Source organism: Argiope bruennichi, chromosome 4 (genome assembly GCF_947563725.1).
Source record: "Argiope bruennichi chromosome 4, qqArgBrue1.1, whole genome shotgun sequence".
Lineage (NCBI taxonomy): Eukaryota > Metazoa > Arthropoda > Arachnida > Araneae > Araneidae > Argiope > Argiope bruennichi.
The window spans coordinates 91,238,091-91,258,265 of NC_079154.1; the positions used below are offsets into that span (position 1 = coordinate 91,238,091).

The following is a 20,175-nucleotide window of genomic DNA, read 5'->3' on the forward strand; positions in this document are numbered from 1 at the left end:
CGATATTTTATTTATAATTGTGTCCCAACAACGATAGTTGCCCCATCCCATGGCATGCAGTTGTCCCGACAACGTTGTCTCAACTGTCAATACTGGACAACAACAAAGAGATAATTATTGAAAATGCCGAAGTTGGTCTCGTGTGAACGCATATGCGTTTCGAATGCGAATACGTTCATGAATGTCTTATCTCTATTGCGGACTAGTTTCGGGGTCGAATTACGTCTCAGTGACTGTAATAAATTCAAATTTTCTTGGTCCAAATATTCATCGATATTTTATTTATAATTGTGTTAACCGTTAATAATATGCAGAATAAATTTCTTTTTTAAAAAAATTCATTTCATTTTTACATGAAACCATTTTTTTAAAGAATGTTTGTATTTATCTAACTGAAATCTATTTTCAGTCACGTGCTTTTATTTTGTACCGGTTTTAAATCTCTTTTCATGCATATGTTTAATATTTGAAGCAATTGAAATTTGCTTACGTCTTTCCATCTTATATCTTTCATCTGTGTACTTCTTGCATCTAGATATATCATTGCAGATAACTAGGTAAATTATTCAAATACGTTTTGAAAATTTTTATAGGAAAGCGATTTACTTACTATTTTGAAATTGTTAGAATTGATGAAATGCACATTTAGATATTTCTGATGCATTGTTCGAGAGATAAATTTCCTTTATTGATCCATTCATACATTTATACTTTTAATTCTTTTATCAAAAATAAATTCATATGGCGTTCTTTACTTTTTAGAACTCATATTTGTTATTGAGCTTTCAAATAGAAACCAGGTAATTTCATTTCTTGCTTTTTTCGGTTTTATCTGTAATTAAATAAGAAAAGTAAAGATGTACATGAAGTGAAACCTTTCATGTAAAATGGCAAAAAGGCATTGAATTTTCTGAAGAAATTACTGTAAAAAGTGCCAGTAATACTAGATCCTCCCCCCAAAAGAAGTTTATCTCTTTAATATTAATTAGAATAAATAAATGAAAGCCAAATTTATTAATGTTTTTTAAGTTATATATTTAAAACATGTAATGTTTTATAAGTATTAAGTTAATGCTTATGGGTTTTAACTTATAGTAAAATTTACTTATTTACAAATTATCATATCAGTATTCCAAATGATAAAATGAAGTCTAAAGCTTATCTTTATAATGTTAAAAGGATTATTTGAACCGGAGAGATCTTTAAATTTTCAGTTAAAGATTATCACAAATTTAGCAACATTTATTTTCACAAATCTTGATCAGTTAATTAAGTGAGCTGCAATACTCTTTTAATAAAGTATTGACTGTGAGATAAGAGATATACAGATTTTAAACCTCTTTCTAACATATATATGGACTTGATACTTTTAAATCCATTGTTAAATATTCTCTGATTTGTATTGTATAGAATTCCTATTTGTAATGTATATACATTGATTGTCAGAAAAGTAAATCGCTAAGGTATACCATATCGCATAGCCTCTAATCAGCATCTTGAATTTCTTCGTAAAATAGATTGCTTTAAAATAGACTAGAATATATATATATCTTTCTAATAATAATTAAAATATATATGAGTTATGAGTGTAAGATTATGGTTCCTCTTTTAAAACTGTCTGCATTCTTATATTTAATAATTAACAATAGGAAATACGATATTTTCAAGTTTTATATTTTTTTCTGTCTTTTTATTTCTATTAATTGTCTTAGCTATATGCAAAAATCAGCTATTATTATTTTTTGTAATTATCAGATATTATTTTAGGAGGAGGTTGGAAGGAATGGGACAGCTATATTTATGTGTAAATAAAGGATTAGAATCTATTTCTAGTTTCTCCATTAGATAGAGCAGCCTTAGTCCTTTCTTGATCCTAATTGTTACACTAGTTATAATATTAATAGTGTTTAAAGCAGAAAATCTGTTTTTTAGGACACAGAAGTAAATAAAATTCTAATTTTTCCAATGATTTTTATTATTTGTAAAATAAATATTTTGAATGTATAATAAAGACATATGATATAGTGTTTACAAACTAATAGTCAAATTAAGCTTAAATGTAGCATGCTTTATATGATATGCATTTTAAAGTAAAGTTCTGAGGGAGGAATGGGACAATAACAATTAGGGTGGAATGAGATATGCCCGATTCTATTTAAGCGCATTTTCTAAATAGGTAAATATGCTAAAATTAGAGTTTTTAATTTTTTAAAAAATTAAGTTTGTTAAATAAAATTAAACCTGATTTTTGAGTTTGGGAACCAGTTATTGGTATGTTACAATGCAGTAGTAAGCTGATGATTTTAAATTTATTAAAAAAAATTATTATGACACATGTATACTTTAAATAATGTAAAACAATAATGTGCAGCAACAAAATGACTGAGCTTCCATTAACCAAAACAAACAAACAAAAAACATAAAAGAAAATTCCATTATTAAAAAAAAAATTTAATTGGTGTCTCTAAACATGTTTTGTTATTCTTTGCTATTTTTTAACTGTAACATATAAAGTATAAATATATACTGTAGATCATTCTGTATCATTTCACAAATGAAAAAAAAATTCTTTCTAATATCATGTTTACCGCCTAATTTCAGTTAAGTGATGGAGATTCTAATGAGCAATAAAATAAATATTAAATAATGAAATAATTGAAGCTAATTTATAAAAGTTAGGAACAGCTTTGATATACAGTCGTTTTTGTTAAAAAAAATAATTTATCTTCAAATTTTAGTGATGTGGCACGAACGGCAGCAATAGCGTAATGGTAACAAATGTGTTACCGAAAAATCGACAACCTCGTAAGGCGCCAAATGACTATATCAAAGCTTAACCAAAAGTTATTTATTTGTCCCCTAAATTAAAATGAATTACTAATTATATATTTTTTTATACAAGAATGTAATAAATGTGGAAGAAAAAGCATCCAGATAGAGAAAAATATATTAAATAAAAACATGTTACAATCAATGAAAATCATTCTAAAAGAAAATAAAAGTTTTCAAGATATGGAAGCACCAATGAAGATTTTAAAATCAACTCATGTTTGGCATGTCCAAAACCATAAATCATTTAATGAAAAGGTTATCAAAGTACAGTATTAATTTTAATTTTCTCAAATCTTACCCCATATCTCCCTTATATAAGGGAGGTTTGGGACAAAAATGTTTCATTTTTTAACTATGGAAATAAAAGCTAATTGTTTGTATTATACTGTTCTTGTATTTTTCTAAAAGTAAACTAAAGAACATACTGTTAAATTTTTATAAACTTCGCTCTTGGTAAATCTAAATTAGTAAATTAAAAGTTTTTTTTTTGAAAAATTTATACTACTCCTCCAATTTATACCACTTCTCACACTTTCCCCTATGTGTTTGTAGTTTCTATTTTTTTTAAAAAACTTATTTGAAGATTTTCAAAAATACTCTATTGATGCATAACTATTTGATAAAGTAATGTTTATAATTTTTATTTTTTAAATTAGAGCATTTTAAAAACATGGCAAAAGCAACTTTAGTTTCAACAGCAAAATGTTTTGAAGGCTTGCAAAAAGTTTATCGTCATACAAGTGAGGAATTAAAATGCGAGATGAATTTTTCATTGTATCTCCCTCCACAAGCTGCTGAAAGAAAATGCCCTGTTTTGTATTGGCTATCAGGTATTTATTTTTCTCTCTAAGTATATACAAGTAGGTGTAAATTCACGTTTAAGAATTTTTTGAAAAAAAGTGCTGTTAGATTTTTTATTTGTATAGTTTAACCTTTTCTAGGGCCATGTGAAGTATACTTCCCACCAAATTTATCAATCTTTGTATGAAATTATGTAGGTTGGCATAAGTTCGGACAAATTTTTTTAGTAAGTCAGAAACTTAGATGCTTCAGTTCTTTATCTCACACAATATGATGTGTCTTGATTTGTTACTTAATTATTAATTAACCAAATTAATTAATCAAATTAAATTTATCTAATAAGCTAAATGAATCCTTTTTCTTATTCTAATTTCAAGCCTAAAAATATTTTAACATAATATGACTTAAAAAAAATAGCCCTTTAAAGGGTAACCAAAATTGTAATAACTGCTACTGTAATAATGAGCAAAATATTTCCAAATTATAAAGGACAAATTTGCAAAAATGAGTTATGTTACATTTGTTTGTAATTTTTTTTATTATGTATGTTTTGCAGAATTTTATAAAGTGTAATTTTATTGAAAACTTAACAGATAATTTCAGACTTGTAAATAAAATTAAATTGATTTATCATTAATCATTTATAAGTTAGTATTCCCAGTTAAAAATGTTGAATTGAAAAAAATTAAAAAAATAAAATTTTATTCATATTAATTGAAAAAACTTGTATATTTATACTTAACAGATAACTATAATATAGATGCAAAAATCATGTAATTAGAATGAGCAATGTACAAATTTTCAAAGATCGTGTTTTTAAAATTTAAATTATTTGGTGAATTATTAAATTATTTAAAACATATTTCTATGTTTTTTTCCCAAACCTGCTTCTTTTCTAAATATTCTAATAACTAACATAAATAACAAAATTTATTTATATGTTATCTACTTGAAACTTTTAAGCAATGGGGGTATTAAATTTTTCATTCATATATACAAATCAATAATCATATAAAAAAATAACTAACCTCTTTAATTGATTTTGCCCAAATTTTAATACACATATAGCATTGAGTAATAAAATCACATGCACATTTCACTTATCTTGCTATTTTCATTTTTTTTTCAACCATGGTTATATGCTCATGGACTAATAGGTAAATTTTGTCCAAAATTTCATACACCTACTTGTTGTTGTATTCGTAATTTTTACAGTCATAATTTTAGGAGTGGCATCATATGAATTTTATGTGAGTGAATCAAACATTGAGATTAAATTACTATATATATATATATATTTTTAACTATAGTGATTATTCATTTTAGAGTTTTTAATGTGAAAAGTAAAAAGAAATCAGAAAATTATAAAAAGTGTGATAACACATTCAAGCAAGAGTAGAAGACGAGCTATTACATATCTGATTTTTAAAACAGAAAGAGAGCAAGAAATATTACCTTCTTTGCCTCTGATATTGTGATATTTTTTAAATAAACAAGAAGCTTTTATAATCTGAAGGGCTATTTGATATAGATATTTTCAGTTATTGCATGTGAACAGCACCTATAAGAGTTATAAATAATACTACCTGAAATAAAATGGAATATTTGTGTAATCTAATATCTAAATATCTATTCCTATCTAAGAACTTATATGACACTTTAAAAAGCTGCAGATATGCAAATGTTTAGTTGGTCAATATCAGTTGATAGTGGTGGAACAAACATCTCCTGTTTGATGTAGTCCTCCTCCCCTTAAAATAAATGAATGCTATTTTTTTCCCCTTTAGCCATAGCACCTTTATATTTCTCATGTTTTTGGAAATGCTTGCATTGAATATTCATAACTATGTTGAATTTGAATTTTAAGCTGATATTTTTGATTAATGATGAACAACAAGATTTTACTTTTTTTAAAAAATAGTGTTTATAAATGAATATTCCCACAATATTGTGATATTCATTTATAATTACCTTGTATAATTTTAAAATTCACTCTTAGAATGTATATTTTTTTTCCTCTGCTACAATGTATTTTCTCATTGGTTTTAATTTAGCTTCAGCATACACAAGATTATTTTAAAAGTTTTATTTAATACTAATTTTAAAAAAAATGTTTATAAAATTTGGAGAAAATCTTAGATTTAGTTTTGAAATAGCTTATATTTTTGCCACAGCTTGTTTGACTAATGTAACTACATTTCTTAATTATTTTAAATAATGTAAAATTAAAATACATAATTTTAACAATTTTCATATTAGATTGCTTTTACAAATATTATAGGGTTTCCCCCTTCTTTTTTCTTTTTTCTTTTTTTTTTTTAATAGATTTTAAATTCCTTCATATATATATATATATACATACACAGTACGATAGGATTTTAAGATAAATTCATCAAAGTAGTTATAAAAAAATCTTTCTAGGTGATTGAAAATAGAGAGAGAGAAAAAAAAAATCTGATTTAAAATCCAAATTTAGGAATCAGTTGATTGTCTAGTTTATATTTAATCTTTATAGTTCTATTCTAAATAGTTCACTGTTTATTACTTTTTCTCTGTCAGTATAGACTTCTTTTTGAGTACCTTTTAATAATTCGAAATTATATACTGTGCATATATTGTTTGCAAGATCCTTAATTATATTCCTATTGCTTAGTAATTTTTTTGTTTTTTTTGTTATTTGAAATGTTACAATATTTGTAAATCTGTTAAATAGATATTCACATTTCTTTGTCTTTGCATTTAGATATATTTCTATGAATGATATTAATAAAATCTTCCACACTTGGCCCTCAAAAACCTTCAAGAAACTAGTAAATTATTCCAATTTTCTAAAGCTGTTTCAAGTTTATAAAAAAAAAATTTGATTATATTGGATTGAATCAGAAAACTTATACAATTAAGAAAAAATAAGGTATTAAAAAACACAAATATTGGAAATTAAAATTTAATAGATTCCAAAATCCATTTATATTTGTTTATAAGTAATTATTTGTATTTATAGAAATTATCTTATAGGTAATTTTGAATTATCTTAACAAGTAATTTTTCTTTCTGGGAAGAAATAAGTTAAATTTTTTAAGGGAGATTTTTTTTTAAAGGATGTCACTAAGGCTTTATTTTAATGCATTAGTGCTTTCACTACTAGACTATGAAGTTTCATTTAAAACCCAGTTATTATCCTCTGTTTTCTGTCTGTCATATTTATCAGCACTTTTGAGTTTATGGTTGATATGCAACCATAAACTCAACCATAAACTTTTACATTATGACTGTTACTGATATACCATGCCATTGTAATGCATTATGATTAAAGCATTATAAAAGCTAAATAATTTGCTGTTCATTGTTACTTGTGTATTTTAAATGAACTTGCAATAATATATTGTTGGAGAATATGTTAAAATAAACTTTTAAAATTAGTAATTGCTTTATTTAATACTATACTTGATTGAATATATACTTACAATATAAATAAAACAATTCTTGATTACATATATAATTATTTTCTATTACATTATTTTATTTAATAAAGCTTTTATCTTTTTATTATACATATGAAATGCATAATAATTCTAAAATTTTTGTACCGGTTATATTACCTTTAAAGTTATGATTTTATTTTTAATTGAACTTATTTTTGTAGGCCTTACTTGTACTGAAAGAAATTTTATTGATAAATCTGGATTTCAACGCTATGCTGCAAAGCATGGTATCATTGTAGTTGGCCCAGATACTAGTCCACGTAAGTATAATAATTCATTAGCTATGAATTCTTTATTGTGAATTGTATATATGATTATAGTTTTCTTTTAAAAATTTCTTCCAGTTCTTTGTATTAAATTCTAATTGGTCATAACAATGATAATGCTTCAAAATATAAGAGAAGCCATTTTCTAAACCATATTTAAGATTACTCCTTTTTTTCTGAAGAATATGTATTACCTTATTTGTGTTGCAAAATAATATTTTAGAATTCATTGTTAAAAATATTTATCTTTGTAAATGAAAAATGAATAAAACTTTTGAAATAAAGGTTGAAATCATTCTTATTGAATTTTAGATGTTATATATGATATCCGAAATATTTAAGTAACTACTATAGCAAGATTATATTTTATAATTTTGTTATATTTTTACTATTGAAACTAAGTGTTCTTTTTGTTCCAAATTTTCTTTCAATGACAATGTCCTCTCTCTAATTTGTATTTATTTGAGATATTGTTTATAAAATGGAATTTTTAAATATTTTTGTTTTGAACCAGATAATTTTCTGTAGCAAATGCAAGGTAAGGGTTGTTAGAATATTTTTGCACTTGAAGGTTTTAGAAATATTGTATAAGAATGCATAAATTATGAATAATTTTAAAAATTCATTATAGTTTTTAAATATATTATTTCTTAATGAAATGTATTATTTTAAATTATTTTTTTATTACTAAAAGCTTCCTTTCTTTAAAAAATTAGTTATTACCTTACATTGAAGTAAACTTATTTTTCAGAATTTGCTGTTAAACTATTATTCTCTGGGGGGGGGGGGGGATTATACGAAAACTGTAGTGCTTTTTTATTAATGCCTTTGTATTGCTTTTTGTAGTGCCTTTTTATTTAAATGTTTTGTATCGTAATTTCTAATATATTTTAGAAAATAATGCATCAAGATTTCTATGTCAATATCTTTCTTATAAATGATAGTAATATTTTTAATAACATTTTTTTTCCTTAATATTCATCTTGAATTTAAATATTATAAAAGTGCAAATTTCAATTGTATTTCATTTAGAATATCTTTTTGTAGACAACAAAAAGAAAGATTAGAATGTATCTTCTAATGTAATTTTTTTTTTTTTTTTTTTTGCATGTAAAGAAAGACAGATTAAGCATAATAATTAATGTCTTTTTTGCCAATACATTTTTAACTATATGCCTATTTCTCAATAAAATAACATTTTAATTAATGATTTTAACATTTTAATTAAAAATTAATAAGTATTTTGACAATTTTTAGAGATTGATAATATTTTTCTTTTCATATCATTTCACTATTGATTTTGGAAGTAAACACAACACACATGTATTAAAAATTAAATTTAAAACATAATAGCATCTGAGTGATATAATTGTAATTTAGTTGACATCCTCTTTTGTCATTCATTTTAACTGAGGATTTCTGTTCGTGAGATTTTGAAGTTTGAATACTTACCTGTTGAATCAAATAGTTAAAAAAAATTTCTTTAAGTGAATAATGACAATTTCTAGTACTTTAAAATTGGAATTGTAAAATTAATTTTACTATTAATTTTTCAAGGTGGCTGTAATATAGAAGGTGAAGAGGATACTTATGATTTTGGTACAGGTGCTGGATTTTATGTTGATGCTACTGAAGAAAAATGGAAGACTAATTATAGAATGTATTCCTATGTTACCAAAGAGGTACTTCAACCATTTATTTTAATTAAATAAAAAACCTCTTCAACTATTTATTTTAATTAAATAAGATTTTTAATTAATTTAATTCTATGTTTCTATTTTAATTAAAAATTTCATCTTCATTTTTGTGTGTGTGAGAAATGGTATTAATTTTCATTTTCATTTTCTAGAATTTTTGTTATTACTTTTGCTTTAATGTACCTGGAGAAATGAATAAAAGGGGGGAAATCTGTAATTTTATATTTTCTTTATTATCTTGCTTATCACCTTTGGCAAATAGCTTGTTTACTAGGTATATTGGTTTAGTTTCTATTAAATCTCTTTTTTATAACTTGAAAATCCTTCAAAAAATATTTTTAAACTTCAACTTAATAAAGACATTTAAGTTCTTTTATCTTAATAGCCTTGCACTTGTTCTGGCTGTTGTATATGCATGTCATAGTAGTTGCATGAAAGCATAACTGTTTATTTCATTTAACATTTGATTTTACAAATTGTCGTATAATTTCATTTCTTATTCTGCATATAAAAATCCATATTTGATTTCAGCATTAAATTAGAAACATTTTGTATATATTGTGCAAGCATCTCATTCAATATGATACATATGGATTCAAATATGCTGCTAAAAAATTAAAAGAATGACAATTATCCCTTTACCATATATATTATCTATTTACCATATATATTATATATTAAAGAGGGTTTTACCAACAAATTTCACAAAAACTTATAATTACCAAAGAATTAAAAAAAAGTAACAGAATTTTCACTCTTTAGCTTTTGGCAGTAGCAGGGAAAAATATATTGAATATTTTCAGAAGCAGTAAAAATTGTTTGAATTTTATTTCAATTGTGGAAATTACTATGCAAATTGTGCATAATTTTTTTAAATTATCAAAATTTAATAAAAAGGTTTCATTAACTAATTGAGTATCTTGAAAAGATAATTTAATGAATTTTTAAATGTTATAGAAGTGGGTTTTTGTACAGTGATGCATTCCAAAATTACGGTGGAAAAGTGCTATAATATTGATTAATTTCAGATTAATTAAAATTTCAATAAAGATATTGCATATTTGTATACCTATATGTTTATTGTAGTGCAGTAAAAGCAGAATTTGTTATAATAATTTTCTAATTGACTAATGTTACTGAAGTATGCGTTTTTTCACTGTCTTAAGTTATTTTCATTATTCAGTGTAAATTTTGACATTATAGAGTTATATTTAGGAAGCAATTAAATATTTGTGGAAATTAGAAGAAAATTGTGGAATTAGAAAATTCCATGTCAAAAATTTTTAAAACTTCTTTGTCCTTATCTTGTTGATAATTTTTTAAAACTATTACTAATTCTGTGAGAACTTCATCCCGTATTCAAGAAACCTTCTATTATAGTCAAATCCTCTTCCAACAGACTTATTAAATTATATCTAATTATAGTATTTTTTTCTATTTAGAAACTTCAAGAGCTGTAAAAGTCACATAATTAGAGAAAAAAAATGTTACTGACTTTGATGGTATTTTTGTTTATAAATTTCAAATGCAAATAACTGTTAACTTCCAATGGTTGTCATTTCAAAGTTTAATGTATCTGAAAAACGAATTGTTACCAAAAACATATAAGAAGGAATTTACAGTAAATCTTATTTTGTATACTGTGTTTCTTGCATAATAACAAATTTTTGTTTACCTTTTTGTTTAGAGTGATAAATAAAAGAAATAATGCATGCAATATTTCACAATTTTGTTTTCATTTTTTTCAGTTACCAGCACTAATTAATCAAGAGTTTCCAAACAGTGGCAAGTGTGGAGTTTTTGGTCACAGGTGATGCATGTTATATGAATTTTCATTAATTATTTTTTTAAAACTATAATTTTATGAATTGATTAAAATATATTATTGTTAATTGATTAAATGTGTTATTGTTTCACAATATTTTCAATATCGCAAATATTGAAATATTTTACAGAAAAAATGAGAAAATACTCATAGTGGTTGATTATATATATTAACAGAAATTTCTGCACATTGTAACTAAATATACAACTGTTAAATGATTATATTAAATTTCAAGAAATAGCAACTATTTACTTAGCACAACTGATTTTTCTAATTCTGAAGTTACTGTAAATGAGGTGGCGTAAAAGTAACAAATATCAAGAATTTATAAAACTGGCAGGGGGTTGGTAGTATATTAAATGAATGTTTAACTATTTAGGGTTAAAATTATTAAAAGAAATTGTAACAATATTTGAAGGGAACTAAAGTTTCAAGAAAGTATTACAGTTACTAATAGGATTACAGTGTATATATTCTTTATATAAAATATGTACAGAGCAGAATTAAACATCTTTGCTGTTAAGTTGTAATCAGCAAAGTGGATAAGTCTTTTTATCATGTGTTATAAAATTCAGTTTACTTATATTTGTTTAAAGATTTTTTTCCTTTATAATGAAGTTTTTTTTAATTTATTATTTTTTTTAAGTAAAATGATGATTCTCCACTAAAAGGAAATTCAATTATATTTTAAAATATACATTTTCATTATATGGATATTGTTGAAAATAGATTTTGGCATTAATAGAATGTCTTATTGAAACTCCTTAAAAATGTATTCAACTATATCTTTATTCATTGTGACTATTTGTTTTGAGAAAATAATTTTCCAGGTTTTTGAATTTCTTAATAAATATGAGAAATTGAGAGGCAGGTGTTAAAATTTTAGTTTTTCATTATCAACACAAATTATTGTATAGACTGTTAATTGCAAAGAAAACTTTTTAGTTTTAATGGAATGCATTTAGAGAACAAGGAATTGATGCTATAAATATCTTTTAAGCACATTTTAAAACAAATCTTGAAAAACTTTTTCTATTCTATTTTCTTTGAGTAAAATTTGCTTCATTATTTTTCTTAATTTTATGCATAGTGGTAATTTTTATGATGTCACATATGTCTGTAAATAAGTTGGTTTAAACTTTTGTTATTTTTAGTATGGGCGGTCATGGTGCACTTACAATTGCTCTTAAAAATCCTGAAAAATATGCCAGCATTTCTGCTTTTGCTCCCATAAGTAATCCATCTGTTGGAGCTTGGGGCCAAAGAGCTTTGACTGGATACATGGGCTCTGATCGTAGTTCATGGTCAGAATGGGATGCAACTTTGTTAGCTAAAGCTTACAATGGGCCTGAAATAGAGATTCTTATTGATCAGGTAAAATTTTATGAATTTTAAATGATATCTATTAAATTCCTTTATTCATGACTTTTATTACTATTAAAATAATTAAGATAATAAATAATGGATTGCAGAATATGATTTTCATACGATGTTGAATGAATTAAAAGAGACATTCCGGGATATTTAGCTTTGTGTAAATCTCCGTAAAGGAAAAAAAGGTATTGTAGAATTGCATATTCATTTTAGATATGAAGTAGTGAGAAAATCTTTGCTAGTATATAGTAAATTTTGCTGAACTGCACAGATTGACATATTTCTAAGTAAAACAATTGATTATTATTTTTAAGCAAATAATATAAGGGAATGAAGTTTATTATCGATCATTCTAATATTGTCATGAAAAGTTTACTAAAGTGTACTGCATTATTTTTTTAAAAGTGAATAATGAAAAAATTCCCTTTTTTTTCATCCTGTACTAAGAATTTGATGTTACAATAGTACTTACATTTATCATAACTTTATGGGGGGGAGCTGTAATATTCAGGCAACAGTTTTGACTCTAATATTTGATTTTATGGATTATTTATTTGAATACTTATTTATTACCAGATGGTTATAATTATTGTGTAATTACAAATTTATTCTTAATTTCTCAATAATAACCTTTAAAATATTAATTATCTCTAAGAAAACTATTTTATTCCACATGCAACATAGTATATTTTTTGTTAAATCCTTTTATTCTTTAAAATGAAAAGTTAATTGTCCTTTGAAGATATTGACCAAACAATTTAAATTTAAATTTCCATTCAATTTCTTTTCAAAATTTTGTGTTGTTTAAAAAACAACGAGTCTTACAGTCCATAATTTCATCATTAAATTTTGATTAGTAATGATGTCATAATTCATTTTCAAACAACATTATTTAACATTATTCCAAACATTATGTATTTCATACAGATATTGCTTCACTTCTGTTAAAAAAATTCAAATAATAGCTTGGCTTATGAAATCTTAAAAGAGTAGCTAAACACGATCAAGTAGTAGAAGTCATAATAGCAATAAGATAAAACAGCATTAACTGTCATTTTAATTGGTTTGACTATAATATCTTAGCATAATTGTCTGGCATCTTGTTGCCACCTCTTATTGCACAAGAAAAATAATTAGATGTGTAATGTGTTATAATCTGCCACAATTATTATTAAATGCGAAAGCAATCAAAATATTGCCAATATCATTTAATTATATATGAAGTACTACAATAACATTCCATAATGATTTGACTGTGGATTTGATTCCTAGTACAATAATGGAAGCAAAATGTAAAAACTTATAAAGAAGTGCGAGATAGATTTGTACCTTGACAATGCACAAAGCATTAAAAAAATGCATGTAATAAATACAATCAGTACTGATCATAGACGCTATTCACCATAGATTTTATTTGTACAAGTGTGCTTTGAATATATTTTTCAGGAAGAAAGTTCTTCAGAAATGTACAAAGTTAACTTTAGTGACATTGGATGATATTTATTTGCAAGAATAAATAAATGCTAAAAAATTTTAATGAGAGGACATTGGGCTTTTGTTACTGTTCTTTGACAGTACTTCAGATATTAATTTGGATAAAATTGTATTTAATAATTCTTTAACAAACAAATCCTTCTTTGGTACAAAGTTCAAAGAATACGCATTTTCCCAAAAATAAAGGTTTGTATCAAATGAGTTATAACTTTTTTGTTTGTAAAATTCCTATCAAATTTACTTACATTAATGATGTCCCAAACTTTTTAGCTTTATTAGCATTTTTTTTCTTTATGGCATCATAAATAAATAGTTGCTGTAAGTATCAGATACAATTTCTGTTATGTAATTCCTTTTTTCTCTTTATATTTATGAGTTTGTATTTAGTTGATTGTTTCAGATGAAATTGATTTTTTAAAAATTGCTTTTCGGCTATGCAATTATACTCTATGGCAAAAAAGCCTTTTTGCTGAATTTGATCTTGATGTGAAATTTTATTTGTTTGTCTAGGGCATTTCACATTTTAATTCATAAAAAAAATACTTTTTTATTGATTCAATTTATTTTTAAATTTATGGTGATTACTTGTGTCTAAAATCTTAATTTTATTCTTGTATTTGATTTTTAAAAAAATGCATACATTTTCTAGGGTACTGAAGATTGTTATTTGGAAAAGGATCTTATGCCCGAGAATTTCATAAATGCTTGTAAAGGAACCAAAATTAAACCTACGTTACGTATGCAACAGGTATAATAAAGAGATTTGAATATTTAATTACATAGAAATTGACTTAAATAATTTAACCAATTAAAATACATAAAAGTTTTATACAATATGTGATTTTTAATTGTTTTATTTTCAGGCTTTCTATTAATTTTTAATTATAAATACAGTAAATGTAAATAATTCTAAGTATTTAAAAAGAAATTAATTTTGTTACATTCAGTTTCACTTTTTTGCAATGTTAATTAACAAAAAAAAAATTGCTTAACATTTACATTTGCTGTTTCTTGAAAGTTTTGTGTGTAATTCGCTCTTTTATATGAACATATCCTTGATGTAAATTTAGACCGTTTTTATTTTGTTGAGTGAATATAGATACATTAGTAGCCAAAATTCATGAAAAAAATATTCTATTACATCTAAAAGAGCACTGTGATATTTTTAAATGTAAATATATTTAATGATATTCTTTAAGAAATTCTGTTTCTTAAAAATAATTGTTTTATTTGTAGTCGTGGCTTTTTAAACCATGAATCTTAATCCCAGATAAGATTCCCTTGTCCCAATATGCAGAATAATATTGGGACAAGGGAAATTTTTCCTTTTGATTCATCAATATTTTAAACTAAAAATCATTAAAAAAGAATTTGGAATAATAAAAATTTTGTTCAAATTTCTGAAGTAAAAAAATATTTCCAATAAATTTATTTATTCCTAATTGTCTTTCATTTCCTTGTAAATTTTAACTGTAGGCCTATGAAAAATTTTTATCTGATAGGGAAAATGTTAAAAAACTCAATTTCTAACCTTTGCAAATGTGCATCAGTACTTCTTGCAATTTAAAAACATGAAAGGAAAAAGTAAGGAAATCATGGTCTCTAATTGTGCATCGTGCAGATGAAACTTGGTACTGAAAGGAAGTGACGTTTATTTGAGTATTTTTCCCTCTTCACTCAGAAGTATAATCACTAAATAGTTAAATTATGTATGTACTTTTATTATTTACTTATTTTATTACTTGCAAAAGAATATTTTGAGGATTTTTTTTTTTTTTATGTGATGGTATATATATATTTTTTTTTATCTTCAGATTCTTTTACTTCTGTTTTGTTTTAGATTTTGTCATATTATCTTCAATAGATCTTAAATCTAAAGAATTAATGCAAAAAAGAATTACTTAGAAAATGTTAATTAATAACTTCAATGAAGAAATAAGATCCAATAAATATATGTAATTTAAATCTTGAATGACCAGTTTCTTTGGAAATCTTGTATATATAATGTAATTTTTTTCCGTTCTAATTTTAGGGATATGAACACAGTTACATGTTTGTTTCAACCTTTATTGGAGAACATTTTGAGTATCATGCTAAGAATCTGTGCCAGTAAAAATGTTGAACTTATTTGCCATTAGGAAATATGCATCATGTACTTAAAAAAAAAAAATTTTTTAATTTTTTTAAAGGAATAATTTTTTTTAATTTGTATATTATTAAAATGATTGCTTTTGTACGTAAAATGAAGATTATTCTGATGAGATTATGTAGAAATTAGTCTGATTTAATTCATGAAATAATATAATCAACTATTAATTATTTATGTATATTTTTATTGCTCTCCTTTTCAAATTTTGTTGCAGCTCACTTTTACTTTTGTTAATCCCATGCTTCACTTATGTTTGTTAAGTGTTATTTGGTAACATCTTTTAATAATATTTTATTTGAATAAAGTCATATTTTTGTATAACATTCGTAAATTATTATGTTGCCTTGAAATTTTTCAAAAATAATTTTGGTACTGTAAAAAATTTGCAAATAGACATTGCTATTTTTAAATACTAATAATGGCTGAATTTATAAAGAATTCCCTATTCAAATTTTATATATATGACAGTTCTTTTTTGTTTTCATAAATGTGAATTGTTGAGCTTCATTGAAAATATCATTGTAAACCAATTACTGTCCTTTTTATTGTGTCTGTTTCTATTATAAAAATGGAAGTCAGGTAAGCCAAAATAGATTTCACTCATATTTGGTTTGCTAATTGCAATCTCTGAAATAAATATTCTCTCTAGAGCTTCAGACTTAAATATCTTAATATATATAAATTACGTGTCACGTTGTTTGTCCATGATGGACTCCTAAACTACTTAACCGATTTTAATCAAATTTGCACACCATGTGCAGTTTGATCTAACTTAAAAGATAGGATAGCCCCTTTTTTTGAATTTTTAATTAGAATTTTAATTATTAATTAAAAACTAACTTTCCCGCCAAAAAAATCTTTTCATTTTCCCCTCCGCCAAAGGAGTACGACTTCAGTTTTTTTCCCCAACAGTAATGAGGCTAGGCTTAAGATTTTTCGGCTGATTATTTGAAACGATTCTATTTATTTTCTTAATGTTTGATGCATTTAAAATTAAACATTGTTAATTAATCGATCTTTCAGATTCATTCTTAAGTACTTTTGAATTAAAATAAAACAGAATAAAGGAAATTAAAAATTTCTAATCTGCATAGCGTCATCCCAACTGGCGTAGAAAAACTCACGCATTTGAGTTACCGTAACTGGCGTTGAAAATTCACGCATGCGCATTGTGTTCTGATTGTTGACATGACAACCATTATCAACGGATGATTTAAATTATTTGTAGGTTAGTTGCATGATTTTTAATTAAATTGTATTTATGTTAGTTATATATTTTTTGTATACGCTTATAGTTTTAAGTACATCGTTTTTTAGTTTTTTTAACCTGTTTTCAACCGATTATTTTAAACGATTCGTTTTATTTTCTTAGTGTTTGATGCATTTAAAATTAAACATTGTTAATTAATCGTTCTGGTCATAATGAATCTGAGAAATTTTTGTTGACAAATTCTTGAAATATTACATAAATTAGGAAAGATATTCTTTAGTGCCCATAAAGTTTAAATGCTCAGTGACTGTTTTCAGTAATCATATTACAAAAAAATACTTTGTTTCAGTAAAAAATATTATTATATTAATTGCAGATTAATCCTTTCCACTTTAATTTATAGTATAAATTCTACGAGAACTAACAGAAAATTAGAGGGATACATATTACGTTATGACTGAAGGCGTTTATAATATTATGAGTGAATTATATGACTATCAAAATTTGAAGTTTTAAAATATTTTGATGAAGAAGCTATTAAAGTAGGAATTACATAAAATATTTAATTATTAAAATTTTAACGAACATTAAGATTGGCGAACCGGCTGGTCGCCAAAGGTGGCTAGTATATAATAATGTATTATTGAAGGAATTTGACATTTATAACAAGGTGGCTACTGAGACTGAAAAAAATTCTCTTGACAAAACTTGCATTTTGCTGACTTGCAACTGCTAATTTTATTAGTTTCCTGGCTTTCTTTCTGTTCAGAATCACAATATATGTGATATATACATTATGAAAAGATAGTTTTATAATTTATATAATAGAAAAAAATATATTTCTATGAAATTTCATTTTTAAAAAATAAATGAACATCCTAAAAAAATTATTTTATAACAGCATATTGTATTTTATATATATGGAAAAATAATGGAAACTTTAATAAAATACTTCATTTCTAAAACTACACAAGAATTCTAAGAAACATTAAAACTACTTTTTGCAACACAAAAATTATTTTAACAGTAAAGTTTATTATGATATCTGCTCAGAATTTTAGAACAGTTCAATTACTAATTAATGCTTTTTGCATAAGTTCTAAAATTGCATTTTATAGCATAAATATAAAAAAGTATGATTACATTCAACTAATAATGTATATTTTAGCAAAGATTTAAGCAAAAGAAACTGCCAAATATTACTTCCAATCTTTTCTTTAACAAATGATAAGAAATTACTTCCTGTTATCAAAAACTTATGTTTTTAAAAATGAATAACAGTATTTTAACTTCATTTTTGTTACAAATAATTCTAGATGTAAAATACTAATTTGAAGATAATAATTCAACTAACAAATGCTTACCTATTACAATTAAAATGAAAAAAAATCCATGAATAAAATTCAATAAATAACTTCAAAACTCAAATTGAAGTTTGAGAAATATCAATTATTAGAATGCAAATTAAAAATATTTGGTTTTAAACAACCAGTCTTGCTTTAAGTGAATTTAAAAAGTGTATTAAAACATTATTTTGGCAAAATTTTAGTCCTAGAATTTTAAGCTTTAGACTCTTTCTGAGGTGCCTCAAGAATTTTTTTTTCTATCAATTATTTGAGCTGATACTCTGGTTCCCTTTTTCTTTCCAAAATTCTGCATAATTCCTTCCAACCCTTTCTTTATACTTTTCATATTTGGGTTATGAATTCCTAGCCCTTAAAATATTGTTTTTACACTTTAAAATTACTTATTTCCCTATTTGTTGGAATGCTGTCATAAACAATTCATTTTTGCTATGAATATTTGTTCTTTCATGTTCTCCCTTAAACAATCTTTATTGATCGAAAATCCTCTCTCATTGATACCAATGCCTTCAAAAAGCATCATTATCTTTAATAAAAATATGACATCATTGCAATGTTTTAAGTTGAGAGCAGGTCGAACCAAAATTTATGCGTACTTTTTGTTTTTTAAAAAGGGAAAACAGATCTTTCTGCAAATTTCATTAGGGTTGCTGTTAACAACATTCATCAGCTTATCGCTCTTCTTGTGATAATGAAATTTCAGGAAGTTGCCATACTATTGAAAGAAAGCTATCTTGGGCTGCTGTTGCTGTGATAGTTTTGGCGATATTAGGTAATGACGGATGACTTAATTTACTAATTTAATTAACGTGTTATTGAATTAATTTATCTGTTTCAGCTTACTTCTTACATTTTTTTTCTCAAAACTATTTATTTAATTTATTTATTAGAGTGAACCATTTTCTGGAAAAGATGAGTTAAAAATATATGTAATTTCTTTAAAATGTTTACTTTAGTCTTATATTCTACCAATAGATGGCGCCAGCAGTAAACAGAGTACATGTAATCGAAGTCAATTATGTCACGAGCAATTAAAAGTGATCTGTATGGAATAGCGCATCATCAAATACGAATATCGGTCACTCCCGTAAAGTGGAGCGGTGACTTCGCACTTTCCAGTGAAGCCTCGCGCTTTCCGGTGAAATCACCGCTCCGATAAATTTCAGTGGTATGCAATTCAATGATACGATACGATAATTCCAATAACCGGTCCGTTCACTTTTCAATCCAATCACAGATTTCTTTCGAGAGCTTCCATTGGACAGATCGTATCGATTCTTACTTTCCAGTAAAGTCACCGCTCCGGCAAATTTCAGTGATATCGCATCGATTGTTACTTCCTATCGGATCCAAAACCTGTAATCGAAATATCATCAGTAAGATCGTATCAAGGATTTGAATCACACCCCTCTTTGAAAAGTATTGATCACTTGTATTTGTGACTTTTTGATATTGGTTACGTAATAACCGCTCTGAAAATATTCGTCATCCCTATGATAAACGCGAAATCGCCGATCATATGCATACTTGGTGCTAAATGTTGTCGCATGTAATTTTCCTTGATTTTTAAATATTTTTACGAATTTCCCTGATTTTTCCAGATCAATAAAATTCCCCGACTTTTAACTGAAATCTCTGATTACCTGGTTCTGTCGTTACCCCGAATAATCTTTTTTTATGT

General features: G+C 25.0%; 1 protein-coding gene across 3 annotated transcripts; it reads left to right on the forward strand.

Moving 5' to 3' along the window:
• Positions 1-211: 211 nt before the first annotated feature.
• LOC129966692 (S-formylglutathione hydrolase-like) lies at positions 212-16,179 on the forward strand. Of its 3 annotated transcripts, XM_056081208.1 has the most exons (9): positions 312-557; positions 763-800; positions 3,489-3,662; positions 7,277-7,375; positions 8,939-9,063; positions 10,827-10,888; positions 12,058-12,277; positions 14,421-14,519; positions 15,804-16,179. In XM_056081208.1, the coding sequence occupies exons 3-9, from the start codon at positions 3,503-3,505 to the stop codon at positions 15,882-15,884; spliced, it is 846 nt and encodes a 281-aa protein (XP_055937183.1). In that variant the 5' UTR covers positions 312-557; positions 763-800; positions 3,489-3,502; the 3' UTR covers positions 15,885-16,179. The 3 variants fall into 3 exon arrangements, with proteins under 3 accessions (XP_055937184.1, XP_055937183.1, XP_055937182.1); XM_056081209.1 differs by lacking the exons at positions 312-557; positions 763-800 and adding an exon at positions 212-235; XM_056081207.1 differs by lacking the exon at positions 763-800 and having other exon boundaries at positions 313-557.
• Positions 16,180-20,175: the final 3,996 nt, after the last annotated feature.